The sequence below is a fragment of the Epinephelus fuscoguttatus genome, linkage group LG15 (genome assembly GCF_011397635.1).
Source record: "Epinephelus fuscoguttatus linkage group LG15, E.fuscoguttatus.final_Chr_v1".
Classification (NCBI taxonomy): Eukaryota; Metazoa; Chordata; class Actinopteri; order Perciformes; family Serranidae; genus Epinephelus; species Epinephelus fuscoguttatus.
Window position 1 is genome coordinate 34,022,404 of NC_064766.1, and position 24,488 is coordinate 34,046,891.

The 24,488-nt window shown below is 40.7% G+C and overlaps 4 protein-coding genes across 9 annotated transcripts in view; 2 read left to right on the forward strand and 2 right to left on the reverse strand.

Annotated features, from left to right (window-relative positions):
- Positions 1-4,675, forward strand: part of per2 (period circadian clock 2) — a 38,331-nt gene extending 33,656 nt beyond the window's left edge. For all 4 annotated transcript variants that reach the window (XM_049597682.1, XM_049597685.1, XM_049597686.1 and 1 more), the window contains 2 exons: positions 983-1,133; positions 1,337-4,675. In XM_049597682.1, the coding sequence (XP_049453639.1) occupies positions 983-1,133; positions 1,337-1,474 (289 nt within the window). In that variant the 3' untranslated portion in view covers positions 1,475-4,675. The remainder of the gene's footprint in view (positions 1-982; positions 1,134-1,336) is intronic.
- Positions 4,676-7,363: 2,688 nt separating this feature from the next.
- On the reverse strand, positions 7,364-10,908 carry hes6 (hes family bHLH transcription factor 6). The gene is made up of 4 exons (XM_049597485.1): positions 9,051-10,908; positions 8,869-8,955; positions 8,660-8,741; positions 7,364-8,334 (listed from the first exon to the last, which is right to left on the reverse strand). The coding sequence occupies exons 1-4, from the start codon at positions 9,123-9,125 to the stop codon at positions 7,901-7,903; spliced, it is 678 nt and encodes a 225-aa protein (XP_049453442.1). The 5' UTR covers positions 9,126-10,908; the 3' UTR covers positions 7,364-7,900.
- Positions 10,909-11,087: 179 nt separating this feature from the next.
- On the forward strand, positions 11,088-16,181 carry itm2cb (integral membrane protein 2Cb). Its single transcript, XM_049597484.1, has 6 exons — positions 11,088-11,319; positions 13,497-13,634; positions 13,750-13,941; positions 14,044-14,154; positions 14,330-14,480; positions 14,993-16,181. Exons 1-6 carry the CDS (start codon positions 11,233-11,235, stop codon positions 15,082-15,084), a joined length of 771 nt encoding a protein of 256 aa, XP_049453441.1. The 5' UTR covers positions 11,088-11,232; the 3' UTR covers positions 15,085-16,181.
- A 1,454-nt stretch (positions 16,182-17,635) lies between these two features.
- On the reverse strand, positions 17,636-22,358 carry LOC125901670 (G-protein coupled receptor 55). Of its 3 annotated transcripts, none has more exons than XM_049597480.1 (3): positions 22,188-22,358; positions 20,464-21,208; positions 17,636-18,584 (listed from the first exon to the last, which is right to left on the reverse strand). In XM_049597480.1, the coding sequence occupies exons 2-3, from the start codon at positions 21,190-21,192 to the stop codon at positions 18,384-18,386; spliced, it is 930 nt and encodes a 309-aa protein (XP_049453437.1). In that variant the 5' UTR covers positions 21,193-21,208; positions 22,188-22,358; the 3' UTR covers positions 17,636-18,383. The 3 variants fall into 3 exon arrangements, with proteins under 3 accessions (XP_049453437.1, XP_049453440.1, XP_049453439.1); XM_049597483.1 differs by having other exon boundaries at positions 20,464-21,211; positions 22,188-22,289; XM_049597482.1 differs by having other exon boundaries at positions 20,464-21,205; positions 22,188-22,226.
- Positions 22,359-24,488: the final 2,130 nt, after the last annotated feature.

A 24,488-nucleotide genomic window follows, 5' to 3' on the forward strand; every position in this document is an offset into this window, starting at 1 on the left:
CCACAGCCGTCCCATCATTGCTGATCACATTCATTACTGTCACCTCCTTCATTCACAGATCTCTCTACGTCATGACAGACTTGACAGTTTAGAGTCCTGTAGTGTTGTCTGGGACGTTTTGAATCCAAACAATCTCTATCACATCCTGTTGCTCATCACAGCCACACATCTACCTTTACTATAATTAAAAATATGGAGCTTTGGGCAACATTTCTGCCAGTCAAACAAGAAGTTTGAAGTGACTGACATTTTTTCTGAGCTGTGTGAACAGTCTTCAGTGTGTCGGTCTCCAACACACTTGCTGATGTGCAGAAAAATCGTGTATAATAATTACTCAAAAGGCACATAAGCACGGAGTGATCTGTGGTTATTTTACAGCAGTCTGATGCTGATTGCACAAAATGTAACCGGCAGATCTGTTGTGTAATTGTGGCTCGACAACGCACAGCATCACTCCAGTTAGAGACTGCAGATGGAACAGATACTTGCTGCTTTCAGATGGTTGTAAAGAGAGTCAGCAGTGAAAAGAAAAGCGCATGAAGTCATTACACCAGTTCATACACACTGTTTCTGACCTGTGTGAGTGACTTTTGTTCAGAATGTGTTTCATGTCAGCTGCCTCATTTGTTGGGGACAGCTCATGAGTAGAAAAACAGAGTCAGGAACTCTACACACGATTTATGCAGGGACCGTTTTTGACCACGAGGTGGCACCCTTACTTTAACACAGAGTCAGTAGGTAGGAGGTGCCTGACAGTGAATTAGACTGTGAACTTTGTTGGTTATGAAATGTTTGAGTGTCACAAACACTTTAGTAGCTCAAGATAATAATTACAAAAATCCAGTTGTTGTGTTCTCACTGTTTTATGATTCTCCAACAGTAAGAATATAACATCCAAACCCAACCCTGATAGAAGCTTATCAGACACGACTATGGGGTAGAGTATTGAATGTGGCTGTTTGTGTGTTTGCTGTAACTGCAGTGACATCCAGAGAGTCCTCAGAGAAGACCGTGAGAAGCTGAGGCTGCTGCAGAGGAACCAGCCGCGCTTTTCGGAGGAGCAGAAGAAGGAGCTGGTGGAGGTCCATCCCTGGATTAAGAAGGGAGTTCTGCCCAAGGCGATAGACGTCAAGGTAGAATGACTTTTAAAAACAGTTCAGATTATTTCATTTCAGAATATGAAGTTTTTACCTTCCATTTAATGTGAGAAACTAGGCTTAATGTTTCTTTTTTACCAGTTTAATAGAAGCATCACTTTAAGTTATATCAAGCTGGTGCAAAAAATTTGACCATGTGGTCTTTTGTCTCACCTTTTCATTTTGTCTGTGTTGTCCAGGCGTGCTCCTGCTGTGCCGGTGCCTCAGAGGCAGCGGTAGCAGCAGCAAACCTTGACATCGCTCATACAGAGACGGGGGAGGTCGGCTGCCAGCAGAGACCCAGAGAGGAACCCTCAGACACTGTTGTCCTCTCCTAACGGACCCTTTGCTCTTCACTCAATACTCTTCAGTGCTGTCTCCGTCTGTCTCTGTAGATAACAGAGAGAAACTGACTCAAACAGACGTTTGCAGAATGTGAATATACGAGTGGCGGACCCTTTGACTACGTATGTTCATCCATTCGTTTCTGTGTAGCATTTTAACACAGTGCAGTGAATGCACTGATGAGGAGATGGCGAGCCCAGTGAGTGAAACACAGCATGTGCTCATACTTTAGGCAGCACAGTAGAGGTCAAACATACGCCAGCAACGGCAGGAAGTGGCTCTGTGGTGTTCTAACTGCGGCGGTACAAAAATGAATTCAGCATTTTGTGACATAATTTCCTCCGTTGCAACACCATGCTACGTCAGCATGTGGTGAGAACAGGTGGTGTTCAGTCAGTCACTCCTGTCTATCATGCCATCAGGCACCAAACGAACGCACAAGTGCACTTTCTGAGCTGCACTGGTAGAAGAGGAAAAACACGAGCGAGACTCTGAACTGTACGTCTGCTCTTTGTGTCGAGATTACTTGGCTGATGTTGCGTTTAGTCACTGTGAGGAAATAAAAGTGAGCAACAGTGAGCAGGCACGGACTCACCGGCAACGGCTGAGACTTTTTTACCACCTTCATCCTCCCTGGAAAACATACTCTAATTCCTGACTTTAAGAGAAAGACCACCAAAATTAAGAATCTAATATATTATTTTCATGGCCAAGAAAGTTCAATCAATTTTTATGAACATGAGCTGCTCTCTCTCAAAGCCAAATAGGTCTCAAACTTGTTATGTGATCAAGCATAAAGTCTGGATCTGCTCCATAAACAGCACTCCCTTTTACACTGCCTGTTCAGGGCAGAAGTGTTGCACCGTTATGCTGCCCTGCAGCACAGTATATTAGGTACGATCATTTGAAACTGTGTCTGTATAAACAGGACAGTCAGCAAGACGGGTGTGACGTTTCAACGATGTGTTATGCATGCAACCCACCACTGGGAGATTTAAAAAGCAGCGGTTAGCAGTTAGCGGCTAACTCAGAGAAGCAGAACAGCTGAGGTAAATGTCCGCAAATTGGGAAAACAGTGAGATTTTGGCATTTCTTACCCTCTGAGCAGAGGACTAGATCGGCCACCATACAACAGGGACGGTTAATGATTGTTATTGACATGTAAAGCCATTGTTATTTTTGTCTATAAAGCGCTGCCGTCGCCCATGTTTTATGTCACACTAGAGGCTGACGCTGTGGTGTAACATGTCACACCCGTCACACCTCTTTTGATTCTGCGATGTCAGCATACAGTCTGTTATCACACACTGCAGCTGTACAATGCCGCCGTCATGTGTTTCTGTGTAAAAATGCAAAGGAGGCATAAAGAAGGGACTTTGTAGCAGCCCTATAGCGCGATCTCTGTGTAAAAAGGGTTACTGGCTGTTGAAGGCGGGAATGTCGCACTCTCCCTCTGCCCCGCCATCCTGTTTAAAAGGCACAATGATGGAATGGAGGGACAGATTACTTGTTGACATTCTGACAACGTGTTTGTGTGCGCCCCACCGCTGGGAGATTTAAAAAGTGGCTAGCCACAGTTAGCAGCTAACTCGAAGAAAAATCAGCATCCAAAAATATCCGCAATTTGGGAAGACAGTGCAGCCTGGGAGCTCCTTACCCTATAATCTGAGGAGGAGATCAACCCCTAAAAAACAGTGTTAGTAAATGATTGTTATTGTTTATAAATGCTGCCTGACGCATATGTTATATGACACACTAGAAGCCAACGCTGGTGTCTTACACGTCGCATGCCTGCTTTGCTTATGCAACACTGGCATGCCATCTAAAGAAACACACAGTGGCGGCATCGTGCCTGTGTTGTTTGGTGTTGTGTAAAAAAGCAAAGTCGGCTTAATGAAGGGTTTTGTTGCAGCCCAGTCGTGGGCTAATGAATGAGAGCCTGATTTTGTCGACCCACAGAATGCTTGCTTTTTTGTTTATTCCCAAATTAATTTTAATCTACTGTCATGTTCTCAGCTCTGAAACAGAAAATGTACCCACATATGGAGCGGCTCCGGACTTTAACATCACAAATTTGAGTTTAAGCACTCTAGTTTTTAGATTTGTTCATGTTTGCTGATATTTTTTGGACTGTCTTAGACCATCAGAATCAGACATGAATTTTGAAAATGGGTGTAGATTCCCTTTAAGTAGAAGTAGCGAAATGGAAGTTTAAGTACTATTAAATGGAAAGTACATGTGTTACTGACCCACAGGCACGATGGAGGTGGTGAAAACATTTGCACTGAGAAAAAGACAATCAGGTGAAACACATACTGTAAAGCTGTATTTACTCACCGACCCATCATGTTACATAATTTCTGAGAAGTTATCATTTGAAATGTGCATTTTTTTTCTAGCCATCTGTGTCACATGTTACCTGATTTTGTTCTTTATGCATATTTCCACTCAGCATTTGTTTCAGTATCAGCTGTGAAACTTGCCTCTCACTTCAAGAAACTATATTTAATGCACTTTGATGCTTGTGTGAATGTCTGTATCAGTCCCTGACTCTGAGCATAAATATATATATAAGCCTATATAAATATATTTTTACATACAGTAATTGTTTCTGTATAAAGAGATTTGTTTTTAAGTTATTTATGGAAAATCAAACTTTAAAAAAACAAGCAGGACCAAGATTCATAATATTTACTGTAAATACTGTTTTAAAAATGTGAAATCAATTTAGGACACACATCACTGCAGACTGTAAAATACTAGTTGTTTATGGTGGGTGATGAATATAAAGTGAGGAGAATATTGATGTTTTCCCCAGTTTTCAAAGTGTGCCACATGACACTTGAACTGGTCTGATGTTGCCCCTCATAAATATGGAGAGGAGCCTCCTGGGCATCCTGTGGAAGTGTCTGAAGCTCATTACCGTTTTGTGTGCTCACCTCAGAAGTCGAAGTTTAGGGTTATTGCACGGATATAAAGCAGCTCAGACAGATGTCAAGTGACTGTGTGGAGGGCTCTCCTTCACTTTGAAGCTCACGTGCGGTCATTTGGGACGAAACTGAATTTTGTCATTTGTCTTTCTGTTAATTTGAACAGACACTGACAGCAATGCACATTTTATTTTTCTCATTTTTAATTGCGAACACTCTGTTATGTTTGTTAACGTTTCTCTAAATAAAATATTGCCGAATTCACAGTGTTGTTGAGTGTGTTGTGAAATGTTTGTTTCTTCATGCATTCAGGCTGTTATTGGCGTTGTAGCGCGTGTGTTAGGTTAAATTGGACAAATACTGAACGGACTTTGGTTTGCGGTTAATAGGCCGATGACCAATTAATGACTGTAGACAACCTTGGAGACTGTTTTCCTGTTTGCAGCAGATCGACATCACGTGAATGGAAAATAAACCTTTAATAGCTGCTACAAACACATTTTTGAATTACAAATAATGGATCTAGTGTTTAAAGACATGCAAGCAAGTTGTCCTTCTCCACCCTGAAGTCGTGACATTCACCTTCCCGATGCAAATGTCTGTCTGAGCCCGACCACTGAAACAATAGCTGCTCTGGTGTCTTCCTCTGCAGACACTCAGATCCTGCAGTCCACGGCTCAGCAGGCCGGATCAAAGCAACCCTTCCTCCCCTCCCTCCTCCTCCTCCTCCTCCCCTCTACTGTTGACACCTGGACAAAATTTACAAACCGCCCTCCTGCAGCGGTCATTTACACCTCTGGAGATCCGCAAATCCGGTTTGATCGCCACACAGATCTGAGCGGACTGAATCAGGTTCGTCATCCTGGAATTTCTTTCCTTCTTGTAACTAGTTACACGTATTTGAATTACAAAATAAATAAAATCACAGCTACTGAGGGCTTCCATCAGAGTATATCCTTTTCAGTAAAACGTTTATGCAGAATATAACATTAATTATTTTGCTCTGCATTTTTCTGCCCTGCAGAAGTGCCTTCCCCTGGCATTTTTCAGCTTTATTGCCTAGTTTAAAACATTTATTAGAGGAGTAAGTAAAAAGTAATCAACACTGTGGTCAGTTTGTGTGTAAAAAATCAATAAATAAAGTTCCTAAAAAAATAGTAATCAAATATAACAAGTTATATTTCATTCATTAAAATAGATTTCTTAAAATAATCTGTAACTTATTACATTTATTAGGTAACTTTCCCCAAACTGCTCATGCTGCAAAATGTCCCCTTTCAAAAGCTTATAGTCAGATATTGTGTTTTTGGATTATTATTTTTTATAATAATAATAATATTAATAAACTTTATTTATGTAGCACCTTTCATTCAAGAAATGCAGCACACAGTGCTTTACAAGAAGGGCAGTATAAGTACTGAGTGCTTCACATGAAAATGGACATACAACAAACAAGGCAATTCAATATTAAAGGACATTTAAAACAGTTTCATTTATTTTATTTTTTCAATAAGAAAGTAAATTAAATTAAACCGTTTTAAATGTCCTTTTATACTGAATTGCCTTGTGTAATATTAAAAAACTGTTAATTTTTTAATTTAGTTATTTAAAAAAAATGAAAACATGGATTAACTGATTCATAAAATCATAGGGTTGTAAAACTAAAAATCATAAAATCAAGTTAAGATTTTAAGGGTTGCAGCAGCGTGAAGCATGAAAAGAAAGAGTGTCAGACCTGTGTCAGGAAAGCCAGAGCTAGTTAAAGGCTAAAGTGAACAGATACGTGTTTAGCTATCTTTAAAAAATATTTAGCAAGCGAGCTTCCCTGATATCTGTGGGTAGTGTGTTCCATAACTTTGGGGCGTAATTAGTATTGTTGATAATGTTGTTAAGTGTAAGCAGCATTTGTATCTGAAAGTCTCTTCAAAGTAACCATAAATTAAAGCCATCAGATAAATGTAGTGGAGTAAAATGTGTGATATTCCCCTCTGAAATGTGAAGTACAAGTATAAAGTAGCATAAAATGGAAATACTTAAGTAGAGAACAGGTAGCTGGTCGAGGTAGAGCTAACACCAGCTCTATTGTTGCAGTTTAATATACAAGTATAGTAATTAATCATGTTTTGTTTGAACAATCTGCAAAGTAGCTGATCAAATTGATGTAGTACACTATGTCCCTCTGAAGCATAAAATAGACATAGACAATAGCACTTGAGTACTTAGTTAATTTCCACCACTGGATATATCAAATGCTAAATAGGAATAATGCTCTACTATAATCCCATGCTCACTGTATTAATCTTTCCCCTTGTCATTTCAACAAAGATCCCTCCCTCAGAATGGGGAAGAGAGTGTTAGAAATGACACTTGGACATCACAGGAACAGCAGTGGAGCCATCTGACTAGAGAAGGATTAAGAGTGAGTTCAGGATTGCTTGTCTTTTCTTATTCATTTGTAGTTGTAGTAGCTGATGGTGCAGAGGCAGAAAAGTGTCTGTGGCTCCCACCGGGACCACAGAGGTCGTGTCTCAGGCTGCAGACACAAGATTTCAAAGTGTCTGTGAATCAGAAGGGGACATGAGTTTACAGTTATAAGTCATAACACTACATTTTTATTGCGCTGCATGAAAGCCCATATACAGTATAATGGGAAACTGATGAAGTCGTGACCTTGTTTGTTAAGAATCCATTTCCATGACTGAGCAGGTTATTTGTTCCCGTGCTATTTTAAAACTGTAGCATTATAAAAAAGCTGGAGTCAAGCGGAGTTATAAAACCCATTTGCCAACTCCTCAACTAGGCCTATATAAGGAGTGAGTGGATTACTCATTTCACACCTCACGAATGCCTACGATGTGCTAAGGGATCTTGGAGAGAAAGAGAGTGCACACAAATGGCCCACAATTGCAGAGTACTAACTAATATCTTGAAAACAGCCGCCGGTGGGTGGATGGTGGGATCCTGGTGTGTGAAATGTGGCGTTCTCTGAAGAAAGAAGAAGCTGCACAATCAGAATTTAAAAGTCAAAAGGTATTTATTGAAAAGTTAAAACTTAGGCAAATCAGATGAGGTAGCCTACTAAAAGTCATGGACACTTATAAATACAAAGTTAAAGACTTCCTAAATACAAAATAATTTACATACGACTAACAATGCATCTCTAGGGACAGCTATGGTCTATACAGCTCAGTCATATTCAACAAGTAAATATTTACATATGCATTTACCCCTTCACTGAAGGCAGGCCAATACACATCCAAATGAAGACCCTATGAGTCTATGTCCTCTGCAACACAGATTTAATTACATACTTTATTTATTAAATACATTTTAGTTCCCCAATAATTACACAAAGAGCTTCTCAGATGCCTTCCAACAAGTTATTTCAGCAGTGTTGTTGCCCTGTACTGAGGCCTACCCCACAAGCAGCCTAACACAAAGCATTAAATCATCTACTGTGGTTTAAAACATGCTATTCTTTTATTTAATCTACCAAGGCCTCCACATTGACTTGGAGTAAGTCAAGGAAGGCAAGCTCAACACATCCTGGCTGTCAGCCTCCTCTGAGGAGGAGACATGACTTTGCTCTGAGTCCGTCTCATCCAGGTCAGAGCAGAGGTCATCGGTGGAGGTGGAGGTGGTGGAGGACGGGGCCGGGGACACCAGGGCCGTGTACATGCTCTCAGACACGGGCCAAGTGCTGTTGCTGCCGGGGCACTCCTCTGCCTCCGTGTCCGGGAGCATCACCCGAAGCCGGTCCTCGTCGTTCAGGGGCATGCTCTCCAGGAGGTGGTTCAGCAGCTCCGCAGCCACCGTTGGGTCGATCCCGGGGCAGCTGGACACAAACGTGTGCACGTCGTGCATACACTGGATGTAGCCCGCGGCGAACCGCTCACAGGCCTCCCGGTTCACGGCGTCCACTTCTGCGGAGAGATGATATAAAACAGTTAGCTTAAAAGTTAGCAAACTTAGCTACCAACGGACAGATGGACTCTGCGCTCTGATTGGCTGAGCCACGGTTGAATCTGCACACGCGCACCTGTGGCCGCAGCACTGTTAATTAGAATATTAATGCGCTGACCGTTACAAATTAATTCACAGGTTAGTTTTAAAGAACTATATTACTCGGCGGAAGGCTGACATGTAAGTAATGTGCTAATTTAGAGTTAATACTTTCAGCTAAAAATGACTTAATATTAAATATTTAGTAAAGTATGGCGTACTTTTAACTAAATGTACAATATTTACCTTGAGCCCGGTTTTGTAGGATGCTCTCCACCCGTTTCACTGTCATCTCCAGCACTTCAGCATTCTCCATCTTTGATTGTAACTGCAGCGGGTGACAAAAAACGTAAGCAACAAGCGCTGGCAGCACAAGCTAGCTGAAACACAACACCACATTATTTAGAGAAACAACACTCTACAAAGCAGGGGTGTGTAAATATATAATATCTTACGTCTGCATCCGCCATGAGAACTCTGAGTTCTTGTAAACTTTCATTGATGCGAGCCCTTCGTTTCTTCTCGACCAGAGGTTTCCTCATCTGCCACAACAGTAAGGACAATGGAGTTACTCTTGACAGTTACCAGCCAAGTTAAAGCAGACATGTTGGTTTAAAGTGCTCACACAGGCCCTCACCTTTCTGTCAGACTGAATTCCACTGCAGTTATCACCTCTGTCCGTGCCGTTTGTGTTGTTACGGATGGGGGCCATGTTGGTAAAGTTTAACCCAGGCGCTGCCAGAAAGCCAGTGGACTGGAGGTTGGCGTGTAAAATCCAAAGAGCCGTTACAGCTCGTCAATGGGACAGATGGCCGGGTGATCCCAGCGGCCGACAAAGCTCACAGAGAGGCTGGGCTCCTTAGTGCTGCTCCGAGGGGGCATGGACTAGGTATATATGACGGTTCATTTACATGTGAATGGATGAACTGGCTACGAGAGCAAGACACATCCAGGACGCGCAACGCTCGTACCCGCCAATCACCAGTGGTCATGTTAGCTTTTGTCCCCAAATTCAGTCTGAATCCTCATACAGTTTAAATCACCTAAGATAACTGAGGTTCAAAAGTCATCTGCAACTTCTGTAGCAACATCTCAAACAGACAAGATACAACTAAGTTAATATTAAAGCATTTATCTTGGATATAAATTCATAACAACAACTCAAAACAAAATCTAGTTAGTGATTTAATTAGTAAATCAAGCTCATCTTGCAAAAACATCACCCTCCAATATTTACCCTTTAATCATCCTCTTTTAATCATCCACTATAAGCCATATATCAGCTAATTCTCACATTGCATCATTAGTCGACTGGGCTTATTTCATGCTTGATTGTGAGCCATCAATCCACCTATAAGGACCAGGCTAGTGCTCCACTCCCTCTGTAAAAAACCTAATGTGAATTGGACTATATGAGCCATTTGTCAAGTACATTACTCTCAGGTGCAGAGAGTGTAAAGTGCCCGTAGCCCTCTCAAAAAGAAGCAGCCTGAAACAGTGTGGGCAGGAGAAGAGATCATCCCTGTATTTGAGAGGTTTCAGGACATGTTGCCTGTTTTAGTATACTTTGTGACAAGTGTGTTTTATGATTGTATCGGCATCTCAATTTCCTATATTGTCAAATTTGAGCGCTGTGTGTGGATTTTGTCTGTAGTGACTCATGTGGGCACACTACTATGGCTGTTCCCAAAGGTGACATGAGCTATGTGCTATGTATGTCTGCAAAATTTGCATGTGTTGTGTAATTTGCATTTTGACTGTTGATATGCACTGCTACATGTAGTTTGGTTTGACGCAATGTTACAGCTTTAATGTTTCAGCACACTGCTGACTATCTGGCTGCTGGGTGTTAAGAAGGTGGCTGAAAGATTTTAGTCATTTATTATTATTTGGGAAAAAAGAATAATTATGTCTGATCATTTGACCATGGCATTTAAAGTCTTGTTTATGAAATTTGACTTGGTGTATAGTATGTAAACATCATGTTAAGCACTAGAGCCCACTTTGTAACACATGCAGTGAGCTATTTTAATAATAAAAAAATTTGCTTTATGGTCCTGTTACAGGTTTATACTACATTAAATGCCCATATAACATTGCATTACATTATGAAACATATCAAACTATACATTAAATACTCAAACCAAGATGCACTTTGTACTGTAGCACACTTTGTACAGTACACAGTGTACTGTGCTGTACAGTGCTTTGTGGATACATGCCTTGCTGATGCCCACGTGCAAGGTGTGACTGCTTTTATTTCATGATCGTCATTATGATCATAATTAATATCAGTAGTAGTGACCTAAAGCCGGCTTTATCGCAGTATAGTAGCTGGCTGAGAGTTTGAAGCATCCCTACATTTCCGGATGATAGTATTCTGAACATGGTTGAGGAGAGGAGATGCAGCTTTAAATAAAACACGGAAAGCACTACCATATCGGGCACTCGCCTTCAAAATCATGGCATAATGTAGTTTAACGTTAACAAAAGGGGGATAAATAATCTGTCTTTTTATCCCTAAGAGATTTGGACATTTAAGTGCGTTTATCTGTTTACTCAAAAGCCCACAAACAGTGTATTATGAGTTAATTTTAAACGTCGCAGCCGGACCTGGACTCTTATTTTGACAGCGGCGAGGCGGCTTTTCCTTCAGACCCACACAGTGCTTGTTCGTCAGAGAAGACGCTCTTCTGAGGTCACTGAGTCCCGGGGGCGAGACTGCTCCGCCGCTATATAATCTTCCCGGCTCGGTGCATGAAACCAGCTCACTAACATCAGCTAACGAGACAAAGCAAACAAACACCGAACAAACAAACATGGTGAAGATCACCTTCCAGCCAGTTTCGGCGCAGAAGCCCGACAAAGAGATCGATGGAGACAAGATCATTATACCTCAGGCTCACGTGAGTTTGCACACTTTGTTGTTGTCTATTGTTTCATGATGTGGCATTTGTCTTAGCATCAGTGCTCCTTTTGAATTGGTTATTTTAGCAAAGTAGATTAATCTGTTTATTTTTATTGTTAATGTTTGATTTGTCTGTCCATGCATCATCATGTCACTTCATGGGATTATTTTAATACTGATAATCCGTTATCTATTTGATTAGGCAGTCAGATATATAAACAAAAGCCATGATATGCTTAAAATAATTATTGCAATTATTATTTTTAATGCAACTACAACTTGTTTTGCTGGTACAGTTATTGTAGGACATTATAAAGCTATAATGTTATAGTAGAAAGGGAAATGACCCATCACTGCAGGCCGTCCCAGCCTGGGGATGTTGACATTACGTCACCGTGTTTGGCCACCGCGAGGACACACTGCAGATGACTGACCTGTAATTGTGCCTTCAGCATTATATGGATGACTCTAAATGGTTCATATGTATATGTAATGTAAGTGTATATAAGTGTGCATTTATAAAAGTAAAAGCTTCCATTTTTAAGTATAGGCGTTGGGGTGCAAATAGCCCCAGTTTCCCACCCGTTTTGTCGATATGAGAAAACAGCAGGGCTGTTAGCTGCGGTCACTGCACCAGTCAGTGATGTCACGAGGTGTTTTACCACGTGGGTCCTGCAGGTAGCGCCTGAGAGTGAATTGATATGTAATTAATTGAGAATCCAGGATTAATGTGTGCTGTATTTAAACAGTGGGAATAATCTAATGGCAGCTGAGCCATTTATTTCTCAAATTTGACATTATAAAAAAAAAAAATCAGGGGTGAAAATTAGCAAAAAATATTGACAAATACTTTAGTTTGTTTGTAGTTGTAGCCTCTCCTGTATCCTATGAGTAGGATCTGAAGGGGCGACTCAGTTGATTTGAGTTAAATCGAAGGCAGTGCAGACAGGAAGTGAGCATCTCACTGTGTCATGATGGGCATATAATTCCCTGAAATGTATTTGCAACATGGCATATCCGAAGTCCTCAGGTTTTAGGCTTCAAATCTCAAACACAGGGCTCAACCGGCTGTGTTACAACATTTTAAACATAGATAGATAGATAGATAGATAAAGTAATTAATTGTGCACGTGATGATAGCTTGATTTCTTCATTGTGATTTCTTGAAGTCTTAAATTAGCCTGATCATGTTATCTCTGAGTTGGGATTGTATAATGGCTTAAGCCTGTATTAGGCTTGTCACAATAAGTCCAGTTTTTCTTAGCCTCCTTTCTGGACTACCTCCCAGGAGTTAAACATATTTAGAAATCTTGCACTCGTGGATATAAGTCTGCCTAAGCCTCATCTTTTTCCCCCATCAGACTGTACACAATGAGTACCACTTGATGACGCAAACGCATTGCTTCTGTAAGAACAAGTCATGATCTAAAGGGCTGTGTGGATTCTGGTTGGCTGCAACAGTCGGCTAGGCGTCAGAGCCAATGTGTGTAGATCTATTAATATGTCCGCCTCTGCTGAGGGACTCCTCCACGCAATTCTTCTAGCTTCGACTCCCACCGAGGGTGCGAGGGAACTAACAAATATGGAGCGTGGAAGTAGGCCTCCAAGAATAGACCCAGACGGCCACGTGCCAGCATCTTCGTCAGAGCCTGGCACAATCTGTTCTCCCTGCTTCCGCTCTCCATAGCAACTGTAGTAGGGAGAGGCAGCAGCAGATTGACTGAGAGACTGTGGGCGGGCATCTGGCATGCCTCATTCCAGTCCGTCCTACGTCTACCAGATCTCCTCGCCTGACTGACGACTTTGCAAGCCGTCAAAATTAACTCTGTTACGATTGGACTTGTACAGGAAAGCGTGGCAAAGTGAGAGTGTCCATTGATACGCCATCATTGAACTGGATATGATTAATTTCAAGTTAACTGCTAAGCTGTGCTCACAATAATTCAACCATATCTTCTCCTTATGTTAAAAAAATATTATAAGGGGCTTCATCAACCTAAGAAAGGCTGCACCATTGCATCTAAAGGACAGCACTTCCTGTTCTTTGCATCATTTTGCACATATTTTGTGATATTAGAAAACGTTGGGTTCTACAAAATACCAAAATCTCTCATCTAACTATCTGGCTTTTCCCTGTTGACTTGTCCTCTGACCAAACTGCTTTTCTCTTCACAGGAGCAGCTGGTTCTTCCTGTCAGGCCCAAGAAGCCCTTTCCAACCGGCCTGTGCTGCCTCACCTTTGGCCTGGTGGTTTTCATGTCAGGACTGGTGCTGGCCTCTGTCTACGTTTATCGCTACTACTTTATACCTCAGGTCAGTTCACTCTGCCTCCCTTTTTTTACATTACAACCTGAACCCAGAATGCTTAAAAAAGAGACGACCTGAAGTAACTGTCACATGCTAACTCAGTTCTGTTGCGCCCCATTAGCAGATCCCAGAAGACAGCTTGTTCCACTGCAAAATTTTCTACGAGGACTCCATATATGCTCCTCTGAGGGGACGGCATGAACTCGAGGAGAACGTCGGCATCTACCTTGAGGACAACTACGAGCAGATCAGCGTACCTGTGCCGCACTTTGGAGGCAGCGACCCTGCCGATATCATCCACGACTTTCAGAGGGTAGGTTAATGCATCCATGTGCTCACTGGTTTGTTCTTATTACATTGTATTGTTAAAGTGTTTCATCATAGGTTGAGTACTAATGTTTCTTTATGATTCCAGGGCCTCACAGCTTATCACGACATTGCTTTGGACAAATGCTACATCACTGAGCTGAACACAACCTTGGTGATGCCCCCACGGAGCCTGTGGGAACTGCTCATCAATGTCAAGGTGAGACACTCCCTACATTCGCTGCTGATGTCACTGGTGAAGCTGTTGTAAAAGCATTGTTAGAGGGATGAATGGCTGTCTGAGAGAGTGAAGGACAGCGTGTTACCGTCTTCCGTACTGAAGCATTCCTCCCACAGACAGCTGAGTGATTCATTTGTGTGTTTTCTTGTCACAGAGAGGGACGTACCTTCCTCAGACTTACATCGTCCAGGAGGAGATGATGGTGACAGGGAGGGTGAGGAACATGAGGCAGCTGGGCCCGTTCATCCACAGGCTCTGCTACGGCAAAGAAACCTACCGCCTCAGACGCCGCAGCCAGCGCAGACGTGAGTCCACACATCCTTTTCCAATCTAATCATGCAATACGAGATGCTAAATAATGAGCGATGGGTGACTTCCGCTTAGTTATCACCCTTTGTCACACCAACCCTTGTGTGATGTTGAGAAAACAAATTCAACCCGAACCAAATAGGGGCTTCCTAGTGAACATTTCAGACATTGTGTCTGCAGTGTAAAATCCTCCTAACAGCCTGGCAGCCTGATCATCATGTCAGTGTTTGTATGTGGGCGCAGCCTGGGAGCTTCCTGCTTAGTGAGTCACTGGTAGTGGACGCATCCACACACTACGGAGGAGGCAGTGATGCGCTCCGGTGATATCTCTGTCGTTGCTGACTTTGATTGGCGTGAGAGCTAATGATGCAACAAACTTCCCCTGAGTACATATATGGATGTGATGTGCAGGAATCCCCCATTGCTCATTCAAAATGAACACCTGCAGAATCACTCAGCTTTAAGTACTGAACAGATTTACTAAACGCATGTTCTTTTTCTCTTCCAGGTATCGACAGGCGTGAGACAAAAAGATGCCACAGCATTCGTCACTTCGAGAACACTTTTGTGGTCGAGACTGTCATCTGTGACAGGGTCTAAACTGGGGCGGAATCCACAGCCATCCAACACTGAAGCCAATTTCAAACCATACCTCTTGAATTCTTTAGGCTTTTAACTGCACTTTAAGAGCAAGTGTTGTCCAACACTTTCAGTTTCAATGTTTGTTATTTTTCTCAAGTTGGAAATGCTCTTTTATTGTCAATGTACGATGTTAATGTCTTTTTTATTCAGTCTGTATATCTGGATGTTTTAAATGTGTATGGATATATCTGTAGCTTGTCGAGCTGTGCATAAGATGTTACTGTGTGTCAGTTTGTGACATTTACATCAGAAGACTTGATTTTATTTTATTTATGACTTGTCGTTATTGTTATTTAATGACACAGTGCACCGGGGGTGATGGTACGGATACTTGGAAGCTGCTTGCATGGTGCACTTGTGTCAATATTCGTTTATTGGCTCTTTTGTTTTGAATGTCAGAAAATGGCAAAACATACCTCATGTAGTTTAGACGTTTCTTTGCTGGTTTGTATCATTAATGAATGGTGTATATAATTTTGATTGTTCCTAAGCAATATATACTGTAAATTGATTTTCCTCTGGATTTCATATTGTTACATGCATAGATTTTTATCTGAAACCATTTTGATTTCATTATGGTTTGTCTGTTAATTTCCTTTGGTATCACACTTTCCTACTCCTTGGATATAATGGCTTTAGACTGTAATTAGTAGCAGTGTTTTAGAAGGACATGAAGGAACCAAAGTCTGCAGTATGCTGTGCTTAGTGTCAAGTATATGAAATACTTTAGAGAGAATGCTTTTTGGTTTAGATCACTTACTGTAGATGATATCAAAGGCTAAAACTCATTTTGTCTTGCTCTTCCTCCTCTTCATTTGGATTTTGCCTGTTGTCTTTAGCTCTCGCCAGCACCCAGTCCTTTCTTTCTTGGCATTATAATCTCTACAATGTTAATTTGTCCCAATTTAAAACAAGATTTGGGGTGTCCTTCTAATGTACAACCTGGAGCAAATAAGTCTCTGTTGAGAGAGACCCGTGGTATGTGCTCATATTTCATTTCGTTGTACAGTCAATTTTTCTTGTAATATCTTGCTGCTTTAAAAATAAATTATCAAACTTTTTTTGTCTTCTGAATGTCCATCATTAACAATCATGAACCTGCAAATTAAGGGGTAGAGTAACTGGAGACTGAGCTAACAGTATTCCAGTGTGTAGACACAGTAAAAAGGAAGCTGGTCTTTATAAAGACTCTCACAGCCAGTGCAACAGGATGTAACTGAGACAATCACAAAGTCCTGATCAGTTTATCTGTGGGATGTGCTTCACATATTTTCATGTGCTAGTTGCAATCTTAGTTTTCTAAAGAACATAAAACTACAGCATCTGTGATGAATGTGACATCACAAGATGCGTATCTTGTGGTTAGCTTTGCTTCACTTTGAAATGGAAGATGAAGTTTGGTTTCAAAATTGATGTGGTGGTAAATTAATAAGAAAAGTTGAGGAAAGTAATAATTCCTGTAATTTTTGGCCATAGAAGCAAAGCATATGGTATAAAAATGCTTTGATGAATACTAATTTTAAAGATTAAGAATCTTCATTAAACAAAAGGACTTCATGAAAAAAAAGTTTTTACTTTACAAAAAACAACAGAAACAGAAATTAAAACAGAAACAAAACTGAACACAAATAAATGTAACACTGAAAGAGGAGGCGTGTGCAAAATGAAAGTATCAAGACACAAGTAATGCAAATAAACCAAAACGTGACAGTTTCACATTTGTTTCTGGTTTTAGAAGAGATTATTTTACAAAATTAAAACAGCATTAATACACAGTAACCCCCCTAATGGAGACACCTTCAGCATGAGCAAAATAAGTCAGAGAGCGGCTTCATGTACTGCATGTGCACCTTCATATAAAGCAAATGTCCTCCTGTAGACATACTAATATCAAAACAGTTTCATCAACAGTCAGGCCGACTGCCATTAACAACTGGCCTCTAACAATCTTAACAACATTATTGCACGTTTTAAAGCTACATTGTAAAAATCATTACATTGATTACATTAACATTTGTCATATATATATATATGTATATACACTGTGGTGATTTTAAGGAAGTTAGTCAGTCAGTTGAAATGTTCAACGGACCTTTACACTTATTTGCTTCCTCATTTGTATCACGGCAACTGAAGTGTGACAACCCTTATCTGAGTTTGCATCAATAAGGTCGGAGATCAATTTGAAATATATACAATGCCATATTTCAATCTCTATCAATCACTGATAGATAAAGTTACTTGAATTACAAGTAAATAATTTTTCTTTATAAAAAACAAGTCACAACTTGCTGAAGAAACAACCTAAGAAAACTTCAAAAATTAAGACAATAATAAAATGTTTTCAGTATCACTTTAAGTTGATTAAAATCTGTTGTCACTAAGCTGGTAATTATAAATAATTATCAATTAATAATAATCAATCGCATTCATGTGTTTTTCAGATCTCAACTGCTTGGAGTCTTGATTTATTCACATACAAGGTAAGTGATATTTAAATTAAATTAACATTTGAATGAATATGTTGGTTTAATTTATTTACTTGCTTCAGATTGAATTGTTTGAAGTTGACTTTTTTTATGTAAATCTGCACTTTAAATATGAGAGAAGCTACATAGATAACGCCTCTAATTGGTATCACAGTTAGTTTCGCAATTTACTCACTTTCTATTAAATGAAATTGGTTTGAAGAGCATCAGCGCTGATCTTAAATGATTGGTCTTCAGAACATTCAGAGCAGCTTTGACTTGACTTATTGAGCGTAATACACAGTAGGCTACAAAGCTCTGCAATGAGCTGCTGCTGCCGGCTTTGACTACTTTGAAATGCACGGTAGCCCACACCAGTTTCTCATCGTGTAGGACTGGATGACCTCAAAGTGCCTCGAGCCAAATCACAAGCTCATCCATAAATCATGATAGAAAGAAGTCACATTGTGGCTTGTTGGCGGATTTTCTTTCTGCAGCCTACATTTTCGGAGCTGTCTGAGGTTACAGAGGCGTCAACAGACTTCCTGTCACTGGACCAAATCATGTATCACAGCTCATCAGATCCTCTCCCCACACTACATTTTCGCCTCACTCTCAAGCACTGTGGTTAATTGAGATTGCACTTTGACCTGTCTCTCTTAGTGCATGGCACACTGTCAGCTACGTGCTCTTCAGTTTCACTGCCCTGCTAAAACTCAAGAAGCCAGATCTCGTATTCACCACCAGCCGTCCTCTGAGGACAAGTACATATTAGAACTGTCTTTGTGTTCAGACCTCTGAAGTGCTGAAGGTGGCTCTTCTTTGGACCGACATCCTGAAGGTGTGTTTGGTGCTCCTCACCTCATGAGCGATGAAGTAGTAGCACAGAGCGTCCAGACAGCAGGTGATGTTGGACAGGCACATGGCGATCTGTATGAACAAGCTGATCCTGGTCATGTTGCTGCAGTCCTGAATTATTCCTTGGCGTACCTGGAGTTATGTGAAGAGTCACACATGGAGGACAGAGAAACATTAGTCAACCATCCTGCCTGCATGTATGATAAAGATAAAGATAAAAAATCTATTTCACAACAGAGACCCTGCCAAGGTAGCAGCCGTACAAAATCATATTAAAATACATCAAACAAACATGATGTATTAAAACAAACAGCAGAGCTCACCCAGCAGTGTGAACTCTGCTGCGGTTTTGCATGTTCTTATCAGGCTTTTTGAAACTGATCTCTGTATATTTGCTGCACTTACTAAAACCACCTGCCAGATCAGCAGCAGTGACGAGTTTGACTTTTTTTTTTTAACGTCTCAGCTCCAGGATCTTTTTACAGTCACTTTTCTAGAATGGTCACAGATGCTGTATTTAATACTAAAATAAAAAGCACAAAGAACAGGGCACAATGTGCTTCAGCACTGGTTAAATTGGCTCCTTTCTTTGCTTCAGTGCACGTATTTCTTTAGCATTTAAATGTGGAAAAATAAGACCTTGAGTCACCTGAGAAGATTCTCTGACGAAGATCATGTAGTAAACTTTGAGCTACTGGTTTGTCATTTCTCTAACCAAAACCAGGCCAAAAAAAAAAAAAAAAAAAAACCACAAAAGGATGTCAGTATTTCTGAAAACCTGGTTACAGTGCTGCTCTGTATGCTTGTAGCTAATGTCTGTGTGGTTTGGTATAAAAACGGAGGAACTTCTGACTCCATGTATATTGTTTGTTAATTAGAAAATTAATTAGGCATATGCATTGTAGACATTATACTTTTTTATGTATATATTACATTTTGGGATGAAATCCTTTACTTGCTGAGTCCTCAGGCCCTGTTTACATGTGTACAAATAATTCTGTAAAAGGATATAATCTCTATGTTTTGGCCTCTCGTCCACACGCAGAATTGTAGATCATTAAAATGGAGATTTTTTGAAACATCTTTCAAGGTGCAGATTTTTTAAAGCTCTAGTTACTGTGTATTCATGTGTACATGTAAAATGGAGTGTTTGGGAAACGCTAATGTCGCGTCCTCAGTTTGCGCATGCACATTGTTGCTTTGTGCAATGAGCATATGCTAAAATGGCAGACTGCCAGTTTGCTAATGGTTTGTTAGCACTGCTTGGTCGAATGACAACTTACCCATAGTGCTTTTAACCAATGCAAGATGGCGGCACGCAAAGATGCAGCGACCCGGAGCTCTCCCTGCTTTAGCAGAATTAGAACACGAGCAAAAGAATGGTTGTAATATAGAAATAAAGATATGAATGTGTGTGTATATGTGGCTGTGAGAATGATGCGATGAGCAGCTGTCTTAAAGTCTGCCAGAAACGAGGGTTTTGAATCCGGTCATACGAGTAGATGGTGTGACAATTCCCAGAGTGGGATTGTTGTTGATGAGGAATGAAAGGAAAACTTTCGCATACCCAGAGCATCATTTGTATGTTGAGTGAGCTCCTTCATCCTTGTATTGAAGAGCAGGTATTTAAAAAAAAAAAAAAAAAGTAGCTGAAGTCAGCTAATGCTTGCAAGGGTTTGGGGTCATTTGTGCGTCCTAGTGTGGAGGGAGATCTTTTGTAAAACAAAGGTTGTGTGGACAGAATTATTTTCTCAACGGAGGGGGAAAATATGTGTTTTCAAAAATATCTGTATATGGGTAACAAGGGCTTTAAAGTGATCCCATAAAATGAAATTTAAACATCTATGATTTAACTGGCCTAAACCCCACCTGCTGATGAAGATTTGTGATTGAGAGCTCCATAACAGCAGGTGAGACTGTTTTCATCTTTATATGTTATCTACTTAAACCTGTTTCACTCTTTTCACTTTAAAGTTCAGTTTACTCAAAATGAACTTGCAGTTTCTCTCACCAGGAACTGCAGGAGGATGCCCAGGTGGCTGGGGGTGAAAGGCAGCAGGAAGGCACTCAGACTGCTGTAGATGATCTTCACACAGGCCCGGCTCTGGGGGCTGCGCTGGCCAGACTGCTGAAGTGCCCAGATGGTCTGGACCGAACAGTAGATCAGCACCATCGCCGGCAGCAGGAACCCAAACACCTGCAGGCAGATGATCACCAGAGGGCTCCAGCCGTTCTGTGAAAACTCATGGAAGCAGTGGAACTCCTCCCGCTTGTCCTCCCTAAAGCGATGGATGGTTGGAGAGATCGCTGTCAGCACCAGCAGCCACACCCCAACGCAAGTCCCCAGAGCCACTTTGGGTGAACGCAGTTGCTTGGCTCTGAACGGGTGACAGATTGCCACCCATCGGTCCACAGCTATACACATGATGGTGTAGATGCTGCCGTATATCCCAATAAAATACAGGCCTTCCAAGACCGAACAGAGAGGCTGGAGGTTGGCAGGCCAGCGGTGATTGGTGGCGTGCATTTTGAAGGGAAGTGGGAAGAGGAGGAGCAGGTCCATCAGGGCCAAACTGGTCATGTAGATTGTTGACTCCGTCCATTTCCGCAGAAAGAGGCAGAACACTAAGAGCGCCACGACATTAAGAATCAGACCAAAGGGGAAGATAGGTATGTAGATTGTCAGCTCCAAATATTTCATCAGGTGGTCCACCTCTTGAAAGGAGCAGTTGCTTGTCATGGTCTCGCTGCTGCTGCTGCTGCGGGGGAAAGAGTGAATTAATTTCAACAGCTGTGCTAAAGTGAATTCAAGGCAAATCACTCTTTCCTGTCATTACTCTTTGTTCCCACACAGACACATATGCAACATACACAACTGTACCATGTGAAAGCCCTCAGTTGTGTGGGTTCAATTTCTGTGAACTTGTTTTTGTAACTGCTTTGTGATGTAAAGGCCAACAGCACCAAGAGAACATACATTACTTTCAATCACATGCCTTATATTCAGTGTTACAATTAGAGGTTGTCTGGTACAGGTTCAAGTAAATTGGTAAATTATTTTGACAGTTAATTTAGATATGAAAGAAGCATGATCTTGACTCTGGTGTTTGACCTTTTCAGTTCACCTGTCTATAATCAAACACTAATAAAGAGTACTGAAATGATGTGGGAGTTTAGTGATTTAATTACAGTTAAATACAAAGAGCCTCCAGAAGAAGCTGGAGTTGGTATGCAGTCGTCATTAGAGGAAAATGTCAGTGCGTGGCAGAGAAAACCTCAAACTATTACCACTTTGAGTCAAAAATGACACTACCGAGAGAAACTGAAAACATATTTCTGCAGCTATTTATCTTAAAGAAAATTTTTAAAAAATCTCCCACCAGACCAACTGCACGTTAAAAGTCACGTAGGCAATCGTTGGTAGACATGTCTATACCATGCTGTTGGCTCATTCAAGTGATCGACACTGCTGCCCTTTCTAATTAGATCAATGTCGTTCCTGTTTCACTTAAAATACAAAAATATTTCTGCAGTTCCTTTACACTTATTCTGTACTTTTAACGTCTAATTTTAGAGTATTAACTGTGAAAGTCTGACTTGCAATTGAGAAACTCAAACAACAGGTGATAAACAAACATTTGGTCCATCACAAACATTTAACTGCAACACTTTAAAAGTTGAACCCTGTGCTTTCTTAGGTATCTTGCACAGCGGAAAATCTAGTTGCACTCTTACCTCACAGATTCCAGCAGTATCTCAGTCGAACGTTCAGTGTGCGTGTGTTTGTGTGTCTGTCTGTCTGACAGTCTGTGCTGTGCCAGACGCACTTCTGCTTTCTCTACCTTTGTTGTTTCATCACCACTTCCTGAGTCATGGCACACATCGTATGTGTGATTTCAGATGTGCATTATAGCCGTTTTAAAATAAAAGCAAAGGTGAACTCGTCCAGCAGGTCTAATCTACTCACCACTTTTATACCTACTCTTATACATGTGTACTTACTTTTTACATATTTACACATGCATGCATGATCGCTGCCGACTGCTAGAAGGGAAGATTTCATTTGTATTTGTAATGTAAGGAATAGTGAGCGGTGTTTCACACAAAATAAATATACAAAAATAATTAGAGCTAAAACAATGAATTGATTAATTCTAAAAGGTGATGATCACCTGCCTTTCTCTGTTTTATATTATTATAAACTGAGTATTATTTGACTTGAACTGCTCCTTGGACAAAACGCAAAATTCAAAGACATAATTTTGGGTTCTGAGAAATTGTGGCATTACATTGAAAAAAAGGATTACTTGATCAATCAAAACATAATCCTCAAACTAACGGGTAATTAAAATAATCATTGGTTGCAGCTCTAATAATAATATCAAAACAAAATATTAAAAACAACATATAAAATCTGCACAGTCAACGAGAATAATTGGAGAAACAAGACAAGACGCCATCAGCACGCTAACATGCTCACAATGACGATGCTAACTTGTTTACAATGTTCACCATGTTAGTTTAGCGTGTTAGCATGCTAACATTTGCTAATTAGCACTAAGCAAAGTACAGCTGAGCCTGACTGGGAGTCAGTATTCAATTAATTGAAATGTTGACGCTGGTTGAAAAGTCAGACGATCACCAAAGTTAGTAGGAATCTTCCTAGACGACCACAAATGTCTGTATATATAATCTCAATCCATCCAATAGTTGTTGAGGTATTTCTGTCTGGATTTAAGTTGTGAATAGTGCAATTAAAAATCATCTGAAAAGACATGAGCCAAATATCAAAAGGACACAAACTCAAACAGGATAAGATGAGATATAAATCGAGGAAGCTGTATTTGCTGATACATGTCTGTCATGTCTATCTACCACATGTCAAAACTGCGGTATTTTATTTCCTCAGTCTGGAGTTTCCATCACTTAAAAAAAACGAGGTCATATTGTTGTGACTGTTCACTGCATCTCGTGGATTTGTGTGTTTACTAAACTTAGTGTTGTGATGTTGACATGGTGACAAACAGCCGCTGTGTGTATGAAGAAAAGGCCAGGAGCAGTGACTTTACATCCTGATGTTTTACTTTTCAGGCCAAACACTGGTTTGTTTATAGTTTCTGTCTCCTCATCAAACTATAAATGTAACAGTGATCACTCATAATGCATGATTACTCCAACGCTGTGATTTCTATACTGGTATTAGTAGTGGTATTAGTCTGAGTGTGTGCGTGGAAATCAGTCTTCCTGTCTCAAAGAGAGACTGAAAGCCAGAGCATTCAAAGCGCCGAGTGTTTCAGGTCGGTGAGAAGCTGCAGAGCAGATTTAGACTGTGATTATGTTTGAGGGTTTCCTGGTTTCAGGTGCTGAGATGATTTAACTGTATTTAGTGTGCGAGAAGTTCATCTCTGACCCTTTTGTTCAGAAAAGAAATGTAAGACTGTATCGGTGAAGCTTGTGGAGGACAGTTTGAACTTGAGTTCTCATCAGTCAGCAGAGACATGTTTTTGATGTGGAGTAAATCAGAAAGATTGAGGGCACATCAGTGTGTGAAGACTCATTTTGGGGAAAACCATTGCCTTTTTTCTGGAAATGCAAATGAAGCTGGCAGCCACATTGCCACCTACTGTTGTGACTGAAGTGAGGCTGGTGGCTTCTATAGATTAATGCACATCACATTGTCCTCTGGTATAGAGCTTATTTTATGTCGTCATTTGAGATACACATGCTGCAGATTTTATTTTTACATTGATTAATTTATTTAAGTACATTTTAACAGAACACGAACACCAATAGTAAACTATGAGTATATACAGTAGTAATGATGTGGTTACGATATGACTATGGACGGAATCACCATGACAACGATCACTTCTGAGTAGACAACCGGGCAGTGTTCAAACCCAGCAAAACATAGCAAAATGTTTATCAGAAATGGTGGTGCGTCACTGCTGATTGAGTAACACCTCTGACACACACAACAAACTAGAGAAAATGTACCTCAAAGCGTGTTGCACTTTGTTTCGTGTTGTTTTGAGT

Coding starts and splice junctions, on each gene's coding strand:
- hes6 (XM_049597485.1), bottom strand. CDS start 9,125: ATGGCCCCCATCCGTAACAACACAAACGGCACGGACAGAGGTGATAAC. Junction 8,956..9,050: donor GAATTCAGTCTGACAGAAAG/GTGAGGGCCTGT, acceptor CTGTTGTGGCAG/ATGAGGAAACCTCTGGTCGA. Junction 8,335..8,659: donor CCTACAAAACCGGGCTCAAG/GTAAATATTGTA, acceptor ATCTCTCCGCAG/AAGTGGACGCCGTGAACCGG.
- itm2cb (XM_049597484.1), top strand. CDS start 11,233: ATGGTGAAGATCACCTTCCAGCCAGTTTCGGCGCAGAAGCCCGACAAA. Junction 14,155..14,329: donor AACTGCTCATCAATGTCAAG/GTGAGACACTCC, acceptor TTCTTGTCACAG/AGAGGGACGTACCTTCCTCA. Junction 14,481..14,992: donor ACGCCGCAGCCAGCGCAGAC/GTGAGTCCACAC, acceptor TTTCTCTTCCAG/GTATCGACAGGCGTGAGACA.
- LOC125901670 (XM_049597480.1), bottom strand. CDS start 21,192: ATGACAAGCAACTGCTCCTTTCAAGAGGTGGACCACCTGATGAAATAT. Junction 18,585..20,463: donor GCATCCTCCTGCAGTTCCTG/GTGAGAGAAACT, acceptor ACATAACTCCAG/GTACGCCAAGGAATAATTCA.